Source organism: Melospiza melodia, chromosome 15 (assembly GCF_035770615.1).
Source record: "Melospiza melodia melodia isolate bMelMel2 chromosome 15, bMelMel2.pri, whole genome shotgun sequence".
NCBI lineage: Eukaryota > Metazoa > Chordata > Aves > Passeriformes > Passerellidae > Melospiza > Melospiza melodia.
In genome coordinates, this window is record NC_086208.1 from 7,918,382 (window position 1) to 7,928,395 (window position 10,014).

The following is a 10,014-nucleotide window of genomic DNA, read 5'->3' on the forward strand; positions in this document are numbered from 1 at the left end:
GAGCAATTCAACAAGAGGCAACAGGCAGAAACTGATGCTCAGGAAGTTCTGCCTGAGCTGAGGGAGAACTTCTCGGTGGGTACAGGCTGCCCAGAGAGCGTGTGGAGTCTTCCTGACTGGAGATATTCCAGACCTATCTGGACACAATCCTGTGCTATGTGCTCCGGGGTGACCCTACTTGAACTGAGAGGCTGGACCAGATGGTTTTTTGGTAAAAACTAACGTTTGATAGTTTTTGTCAGCAGTTTGTCTCTTTCTAGAAATGTACGTGGATGACACGAGCTGCGTTCCTGCCTGCCCTGCGGAGCTGCGAGCGCCGGCAGCCGGAGCGGTGCCCGCGGCCCTCAGGCCCTGGGGACTACAGCTCCCGGCGTGCGCCGCGGGGCCGAGCGGGAGCGGCCCGGAGCTGCTCGGGCCGCGGCGATGCCGGTGTGGCTGCGGGAGCACAGCTGGCGCCAGAGCCTCACCGCCGTGTACCTCTCGCTGCCCCTGCGCGGCGCCCGGGCCACCGCCGCCAACATCTTCTGCAGCGAGCAGTACCTGAAGGTGGGAGCCGCTCGCCTCACGGGCCTCCTGCCGCGGGGTGACTCCGGAACCCTGCTCAGCGTGCCGTGCACCATGGCAACCCTTCAAATGCAGAGCCCTTTATCTTTTATCGTCTCTTTATGGCAGAACCCTTTATATTTTATCATCTCCCTCGGTCTGCTGCGGGCTGTTAAACGCCCGTCCTGCAGCAGATCATGGCTTTAGCACTTGCTCATTCCCTACTAGTGCTCTTCCCATTCAACAGGTGCCGCTGCCTTTACTCTCATACGTGGACTGAATTTATACATTTGCCTATACTGTGAATAATCCTAGATTTGAAATCTATTGCAGTGCTAAAGAACCGACTTTTTCAATATTAATGAAATATATAACCTTGTAATGACCCACCCTTAATGGGAAGGAAGCACCTTCTGTGGGCTTCTACAAACCTCCACAGGTGACTTCTATCTTCTGTCAATAGAATCTGTTTCTTGAGGTTTACTGTATGCTTGTGCTCTGCTTTGAATATGTGAGAGTGAATTGAAAATAGTAACTATTAGCACAGATTATGTTTTTGTAGGTAAGCATCCCTCCCTTTTTGTTTGAAGCCGTTTTATATGCGCCTATTGATGACACAAACAGCACAGCAAAGATTGGAAATGGAAACATTTTCTTCACTTTGTATAAAAAAGAACCAGCCATTTGGGATTCCCTAACTCTAGCAAATGGTAAGTTTTCTACTCTGAAAAGTAGATTGTGTCTAAGGAAACCATACTGAGAAACTTCTGCTAGTAGATATCTGCTCAATTCAGCCTTGTTCATTATTAAAAATAGAAAGTATGTGAGAACAAAGAATATCTACTAGTTCTAGTGTGTGTGAAATAAAACAATATTTCTTGTGCAACTTTTTTGTGTTTAAAACATTTTGTGTTTAAGTAAATCTTAATTTTTCTCTTTTAGAGATGGGCTTGGTAGACCCTGATTTGTTGAATTGTAATCATGTTGTATTTTGTCAAAGTAGCAGAAGAAATAATTTTCATTAACATGTTATATACCAATAGAACATCAGGCCTCAATGACTAAGATAGTTTATTTTTTTAAGCTGACAAGGAGAAACTACAACATCTGAGAGAGAATGCTATTCTAGAAGTCCAAGAAAAGGCAAAAGAGGAGACAAAAGCAAAAAAAATTACAAAACAGGAAAACAAAAAATATGCTTTGGAGGCCACAATGAAGGTAGGTTTAGAAGAAGCTCTGCAAGACATTCATGTGAACAGCTACCAACTAATCTGGCAGATGCTTTGTTAAATGTATGTTGAAGAATATTAAAAGTTCCAATTTTTATTGTAGTGGTGGTGAACTTTATTATTATTTCTCTGCATTTAAACCTATTTATTACCAAATATGAAAATGTTACTGACAAAGTGCTTACAAGTTGCCACTTTCTGTGAGAAATACTAATGAAAGCTTTTGGTGACAAGCTCAGATTTATGACTGTTCAAAGGAGACTACAGTCCTGTGGCAAAACTGTAGTCTTTTGTGGCCTTTGCAGGTGTTTAGTCCTTTAGCACTGTAAAAAAATACTGATTTTAAAAATTCTCACTTATTATTTGTTGTATTTTATATCAGACTTGCTTTTTTCTTTTGTCTTTTGTGTGTTTATGTCTTTGTCATTCTGCTTTTTATGTATATTTTAAGATATGTTCTTAAAATTTTTATGTATATAAAAAGTCTGATCCCTTCACTTGTGTTCAAAGGATTTTTTTTGGAGCATGCAATGAAATTTTGAGAGTGCATATGCAATATTGACCAAAAAGAGCTACAGTTAGTGACTTAGTAGCAATATTGTACCTCTTCTAGATATGTAATAATCTCAAAGAGGAGAAATAAGAAACAGTGTGTTCAGATCATCACATATATTTTACATTTCTGTATTTTCCAGAGATCTACATTGGAACATGGCTAGGATTTTCACTGTTTAAAACTTATTTCTGAATGCTTCTGGATTGTACTTTAGGGTTATTAGTAAAGTAGTTTGAAGATGAGACCTCTAAAAGCTGATCAGAAATCTTTACTCTCAGGCATTTTCAAGCATCTTAATTCTGCTAGTATAGTCACATTATTGGTTACACTATGCTTGGGATATGGAACTGAGAAAATAATGGTAACTTAGTCAAGTCAGTATTTTGAGATGTTCTGTATCTCTTAGGTGTCTTTTTGTTCAAATAGCTAGAGGAAGCAGAAAGAAAAAGAATTGAAGATTTAAAAGAAAAGGAGCGGCAGAAGGTCACTAAAGAGTTGGAGTTATGGAAAAACCAGCAAAAAGATGGTGATAAATACAAGAGCATACAAGCAAAAGAGGAATTACATCAAGAAAAAGAGCCATTAAAAGAGAGAAAAAATGAAAAACTGAACAAAACTCGGATTCCTAATGAAGGAAGTTCTAAGACAAGACTCAAATCCACAAGAGGTTGTATAATTGAACTGTACTTTGCAATTCTTTAAAGTGTGGGTATAACTTTATTCCCAGATGTTTCTAATTCTTCACTTATCTTTGTCTCCACCATACTGAACCAGTTCTTTTAGCTCACGGTTATTTTAAAATTGTTGTTCTCAGACAATTTATTGAGCTAAAGCACATGAGTTCTTAGCTCTAGCTGAAGTCTTTGGAAATACAAGGGTGAGTTTTGTTCTAAGCTTTAGAAAAGTAAATCAGAGAACCCTTCTGGCAGTGTAATGCAGACTTCCTGGGGTTGGGGTTTCTGTTGCCCAAAGTTACCCAACTACTGGATTTCATGGAATATTCAATCTCATTTGTGCTCTCTGTCCTGTGCCTTGGATCCCTGGAGAGCCAATTCAGGGAGCTAAACCAGCAGAAGACATTTAATTGTTGTTTGCTTGATTTGATAGGTTAGTTTTAGCTCTTATTGTTGCCCTGTCACAGCATCATACAAGCAACAGAGAGAGAGGTGTAAGAGGAGTTAAGGTTCATTTGTGATAGATGCTGTATAATTCCATTTCTTTACTTGCTACATTAGGAAGAAGAAAAACTGTTTGAACCTTCCCTTCAGAAGAGCAGGTCTAAGCTTTTTTCAAGCAATTAGAGGTTTAATTCTAGTGTGCCACATTTCTAAGGCAGGTGTACTTTGGACTTTGGTAGAAAACCAGAAAAATCTCTTACTTCATTTTTCATTTCCAGTGCTCTAACTCTTTTCATAGGTGGTGGTTCCTGTAGTATATTTTCACAGGATTTAAAGGAAGAACAGTTACCAGCTCCCCGAGCTGCTGCTACAATTAAAGTCAACTTTACACCACGAGTTTTTCCCACAGCTCTGCGAGAATCTCGTGTTGCAGAGGAGGAGGAGGTAAGGTGGGGAATTAATTATTGTGTATTCAGTCAATACAAAAATGGTGTCTGTGCCAAGGAATGTTACCTGTGCAATATCCTCATCTTCCAAGGAAGGCAGTCTTATTTAAATTAAGAGATAAAAAACCCAATTTTATACAAAAATTCTTTTCACCCTGTTGTGCAGATTAATAAATAACATGTTCCTTTTTTTGGGACGGGGAGAAAAGGCAGCAATATTAATTTAATTAGTTGAAGTAGAAAATTTGAAGTGTTCTAGCTCTTATATTTAGGATTCTTTCAGTTTTGTCTCAAAAGAAGCTCACAGCTCTTTTGAGCTCGATTCAATGAACACAAAGTAATTTTGAAAGATCAAAACACACAAGTAAACAAAAAATGTATTAGAGATGTGGTAACCTGACTTCTCCTGGTAATAAAATATTTGGGGAAACTTTGAAGTTTTTCATATTGGGCACTATCAAATATTTTCCTGTGTCTGAAATACGTGGTCAATAGAATTCTTTTGATAGGTATGAGTGAAGAGATGAAAATAAAATCCTTTTTTGGATTTGAATTTTTGCTTCAGAAATAATACTAGCACATTTTTTATTTACAGTGGCTGCATAAACAAGCAGAAGCTCGAAGAATAATAAATTCTGATTTATCTGAGCTGGAAGATTTAAAGGAAGAGGAGAAGAATCCAGATTGGTTAAAGGACAAAGGAAAGTAAGTTACATTCCACGTGAATATGCATTAAAAATGAATTAGTTTTATGGTGTTTGTCTACTGTTCAGTTTTGGTATATTCTATTTATTCTAGACAGAGTTGGTGAATGTCTAGAGTAGTCATGGTAGTTGTACTAGAGATTTTATTGACAGCTTAGGGGTTAGAATCTGATAGAATGAGATGCAATTGTTGAAGCTCATTATGAACAAAACAATTATTAACACATTATGTATATTCTTCTTTGAAGAGAGTTGAGGCAGTGCACTATTATACCTAAGTGGATTTAATTTCATTTGTACTTTTTTAGGGAGATTTTAAACATCTATGTAAAATAAACTAGGGACTTTATACAAATACTGGTGTATTTATATAGCTGTGTTATAGAGAAAGCTTTGATTAAGAAATCATAATCAGATATACAAAGCTTTCAAAATTAGATCTGTGTCTACATGAATGTGTCCACTCTTACAATCCTTCATTGCTTGCAAGCAGTGACTATTTTTGTTGTGTACCTCTAAGCTCTATTGTCAGCAGCAAGGTGCATTGAACTTCAGCTATGTTGTTCTCACAAAAGGCTATAAAGGGACATTTCAAAGGAGAAGATGCTAAAACCTCCAATTTTTGAAATTGAGTTAACAATAAGTAGGTGTTTATTTTTTATTTATCCCCTTCTTTAAACTGCATGTTTCACTTTTTTGTTGAATATTTAGCAAAATGTTTGCAATGGGAGACTACCTTGGGGCTGTAAATGCCTATAACCTTGCAGTGAGGCTGAACAATAAACTCCCCCTGCTGTACCTGAACCGTGCTGCTTGCCACCTTAAACTGAGAAATTTGCACAAAGCTATCGAAGATTCCTCCAAGGTATAAAAATCCAGGAGCTCAGGCTCTTCTGCATTAATGTGATTTGTTACTGTGGTGGTTCTGTTTTAAGCAGATCTGTAAATACATGTTAGTGCAATTCAAAGTTTTAGAATTAAAAATTGATATCATAAAGCCATGGTGAAATATTAAAATTTGATGCTGATGAATGAACTTTCAGAAATTTAAAACAAAACAACAATAAAATAAACCCTAAACCAGGCTTCCACACATTTGTGACAAATGGCCATATATTGGCCAGTATGTTTCATTACAGATAAAAATATTGTAGCAATATGTACACTTGAAAAAGCCCCCGACTTGGAGCAGAGAAAAACAAAACCAAAGTAAACTCATACATTTTCTATTATGTTGTGATGTGCTTCATTTGGTTGGAAGGAAAAAAAAATGATGGTGATGAGCAAGATACCTTAAACTTCTAACAAACCAAACATTTTCAAAGAAGGGCTGTATTGTCCTGATGTTTTAGCAGCTGTTATTTGTGCCACAAGAGGAATGATCTCAAATGGCACCTGAATAATGTGGGAAAATTTTCCAAGAATTATTATTTTTTGAACTACTAAGAACTTGAGTCTTGAAACTTGGGGGTTTTTTTCCTGTTTTTTTCCTACTAACTGCTACCAAAACACATGTGCTTTTTTAGTGCTACCTTTTTTTTTCTTTTGATAGCATGATAGGTCATATGATGTATGAAAACAGAACACATTATTTGACCCCAGTAAACATTTAACATGGTGTTTGTCAGTTTTTAGCCATGGCAGTGTAACTGTAGTTGGCAAACTGGGGTGAAGGATACAAATCTTAATGACTGGAGTCACAAGCCATTTATAGTTAAATTTGAATAGTTATTTTCTATTACTCTTTGAATAGTTGTTATATTACTGTATAATAATAGTAATTAGGTGAGAGAAGTGTTTGTAAGTTAGAAAAAACCCCCAAATTATGGAAAACCTACTTATAAATACTGTGGATGTTGTCATTTGTGAAGGCTCTGGAACTGTTGACACCACCTGTTCCTGATAATGAGAACGCTCGAGTGAAAGCCCACGTGAGACGTGGAACAGCGTTTTGTCAGCTGGAATTGTACACTGAAGGTGAGGCCTTGCTTTTATGGAAACATGCACAGGAATTTATTGGGACATGCAAGAAACTTTGTTTAGCTCACACCTTCATGTTTTGAGAAGTGATTTGAAGGAGGTCTGTATAATCTATGTCTATTTGTTATGAACCTTCATACCACATTCTTTAATTTTTTTTAAATTGACTGGATACTTGAAAAATCTTTCCAAGTTTGAGTAAATGGATTGCATTCCTAATTTAAGGAGTTTTTCCACTGAAGATATTAAAATAACCTGAAATATTTCTAAAATACTTGTGAAGTGCTTAGTAACATCTTTGTAAAATGAGGTAGGAAGCCCATATTAATGAATGAAATGATTCATCAAGTACATGTGATTTGTGTGAAAGTAACTGAATTCCCTATTCAGTTCCTCAAGAGTATCAAATCAATTTTTGTAAAGCAAATTTACAAGTGAAAGCTGATAATAGAAATGGAAAAATATTAAAAATGTCAGTGTTGAAGTACTAAGCTTTGGCCATTTTTTACCTTTTTCTGCAGGCCTCACTTGGTTATTCCCTTACAAGGTTTCATTTGCACTTTGAAACCTTATAAAAAAGACTAATGTAGGCAAGATTTTACTTTCTATACTCAGGATTTGTTTTTTTCCCCACAAGCTCTGATTTTCACAGTTCATGTCTTTTCTGTTCATATTTTCATACTGGATTATTTCCTCTCTTCTGCAGAACACTTTAGAACAGTCCCTTCATGCACACACACATATATAAGTGTGTATGTACATGAATGAAGAGGCTCTATTTTCATTTTTCAAAACCTGAAAATATTTATGTGGTAGAGTGTTTCCACTACAATGTTTTGTAAAATAAGATAAACAAAATATGTTTATTTACTGATGGAAGCTAAACTAATGTCATTCTGATCCCATCTTACTTAAGGACAAACCTCAAGATCAATACTTTATGCATATGACTGGGGAGTAGTTATTTCCAGTTAGTTGCTAAAGAGGATGCCCTTGCATTATTGATTGATATTCTTATTAATGTGTCTATATTAGGCCTCCAGGATTATGAAGCAGCTCTCAAGATTGATCCTAAAAATAAAATTATAGAAAAGGATGCTGAGAAGATTCGACAACTAATTCAAGGAACAATGCAAAGTTCTTAATTAAAAAAGTATAAAAAAGAAACTTTGATGCCTTTGAGGACATCAGAAGGAATCTTATTTCTCTTCAGTGTGTGTTACCTAGGCATTTTTCTGCTTCACTTGGAACACTTATAAAATTGGTAAAAGATTGGATATATTATTGGAAAGTACAGTATTTTAAGCATGATTAGATATATTTTCTATAATTTTGATACAAAGTTGTTGTATTTTTGCTTTTTGTTAGCATTCTATATTACTCTGACAATCTGAAACCCTGGACTTGAAGTGGCTCCTTTTTGTTAAGTGTTCATTCTGAACTGGGGCTATTTCAATTACACTTCTTTGAGTAGCAGTTTTAGCAGACTTCTGAATTTTCTGCATCAGTCTCTTTCCTGAATACCATTTATGACTGATTTTTGTCTTTATAATAAAGTATTTATCATGCAGATATATATTATTGTGTGCAAATGTTACAGTGTTGTATCAGGGAGAACGTGGCAGGCATTGTTTCCAGCTGTTTTACTTAGAGCCTTGAGAGGAGTGCTGAGGTGAGTCAGAAATGTCTGGTACAGAAAACTGCTGCATTGCCCTGCAAGGGGCTGAAAACACTTTTTATAACAGCTGGAAGGAGGGCAGTGCAGCAGTTTGAGTGCCTCTATTGGCTGTAATGCTATACTTACAGATATTGCTGTTTTCTTTTTATAATTACCGAGGGGAGGTGACGGCTAAGGTGCAGAGACAGGAGAACAACAGGAGAAAGATCATCTTAGTCAGCCCTTCAGCTAACAGGGCAAAGCATTTCAAATTTGTCAACTGTTTTTGGTCAGAGCAAACATTGCTCAAGATGTGTATTGAAATACATGCATGGTGGAGAGTGAGGAACTTAACATTTTGACCTTATTTAGTAAACTGTGGACAGTGCTAATTTGACTCTTAATGACTATGGAAGATAGTAAAACTTGAGATTGATGTAAATTTCTGCATTAGTGATAATCTTGAGCATAGAAAGTATCTTAATATGTGCAGCAGAAATAGTATGGATAATAAAAATATGAAAAATAGAGCCCTGGAGAAATTTACAAGTGATTGTGCTTCCTCACTAATGTTTACATGCAAGTATTTTTAATATTTTTATTTTTTTCCCCAGTAGGGAGTGAGTTATCATATGACAAATAGTTTTTCATCGGTTTGTGGGAACTGCTGTAGTACTGTATTGATGAGCCTGCCACAAAACTTCTCTGAGTGAGGTCCCTCCCTTAGTGCTGCTGAGCAAGCCAGTTACAACCTGCTGCTCCTCAGAGGTGCTGTGAAAGCTTTTTTCTTTGTCTCTCAGTCATGTAAGACATGAAGCTGACACTTAATTTGCTTTCTTAGATCGAACTTGACTAAGACATTGCCTTTATTAATGAGGCCTGTTGTCAATCTCCCATTTATTTTTTGTTCCAGTATCAGAGCACTGTTGGGGTCTAAACCTCTGGGATTTTGGATGATCCGCTCTGTTTGCACAGTGCCTGTTGGTGAGATGTGCTCTAGGAACGTGGGTGGGAGTTAAGAGCTGCCTTATCCCCAGTCCCGAGTGGCTCCTGGGACAGTTTCTCTTGAAGCAGCAGGGCCTGTGCTTCGAGGAATCTTTCCAAATTAGTTAATCAGAGTTTTTCTACCTGAGGTTAGAAGAATCAAAGATTTGTTTTCCCTATACAGCACCTTTGGGTTTTGGTGTTTTTTTTTTTTTGTTTTTTTTTTTTTTTTTTTTTTGTTTTGTTTTTTTTTTTTTTTTTTTTTTTTTTTGTAGTTGTTTTTTTTTTTTTTTTTAAGGGTTTTTTTTTGTTTTTTTTTTTTTTTTTTTTTTGAGAGGTTTTTTTTTTTTTTTTTTTTTTTTTGAGGGGGGAGGAGTGGCATGTTCTGGGGTGTTTGTTTGGTTGTTTTTTTGGGGGGCGAGGCAGTGGCTGCTGATTGTTTATCCTTTCCCTCAGTACAAGCGTTCCTGGCATGTACCGGAGCGCGTCTCCTCAGAGCTGGCTGTCCCTGAGCCCGGCCCTCCCGCGCTCACACCGGCACAACGCCCCCCGCGCTGAAGGGGCCTCCAGCAGCCCCCGCCCGGCACAACCGGCGCCGGGGCCCGCGCTCGGCGGCGCGGCGTTGCCATGGCGGTGCCCGGGGCGGGCCGCGGGGCGGGCGGGCCGGGCGCTGCGGTGCCGCTCCGGTCGCTGCGGTGCCCGGGCCGCTCTGGGCGCTGCGGCCGCCGGGCCGCGGCGGGGCGCGGACTACGCTCGCCAGGGTGCTGCGGGCGCCGCCCCGCGCGCAGGCGCCGGCC

The 10,014-nt window shown here is 38.1% G+C and overlaps 1 protein-coding gene across 1 annotated transcript; it reads left to right on the plus strand.

Moving 5' to 3' along the window:
* The first annotated feature begins 423 nt into the window (after positions 1 to 423).
* DNAAF4 (dynein axonemal assembly factor 4) lies at positions 424 to 8,756 on the plus strand. The gene is made up of 9 exons (XM_063169216.1): positions 424 to 546; positions 1,106 to 1,253; positions 1,628 to 1,761; positions 2,755 to 2,995; positions 3,745 to 3,890; positions 4,488 to 4,597; positions 5,308 to 5,461; positions 6,468 to 6,573; positions 7,612 to 8,756. Exons 1-9 carry the CDS (start codon positions 424 to 426, stop codon positions 7,719 to 7,721), a joined length of 1,272 nt encoding a protein of 423 aa, XP_063025286.1. The 3' UTR covers positions 7,722 to 8,756.
* Positions 8,757 to 10,014: the final 1,258 nt, after the last annotated feature.

Bases quoted from the DNA above. Each gene is read 5' to 3' on its own strand.
- DNAAF4 (XM_063169216.1), top strand. From the start codon at position 424: ATGCCGGTGTGGCTGCGGGAGCACAGCTGGCGCCAGAGCCTCACCGCC. The intron at 1,762-2,754 runs GTAGGTTTAGAA...TTGTTCAAATAG, and splicing joins CTTTGGAGGCCACAATGAAG to CTAGAGGAAGCAGAAAGAAA. The intron at 3,891-4,487 runs GTAAGGTGGGGA...TTTTATTTACAG, and splicing joins GTGTTGCAGAGGAGGAGGAG to TGGCTGCATAAACAAGCAGA.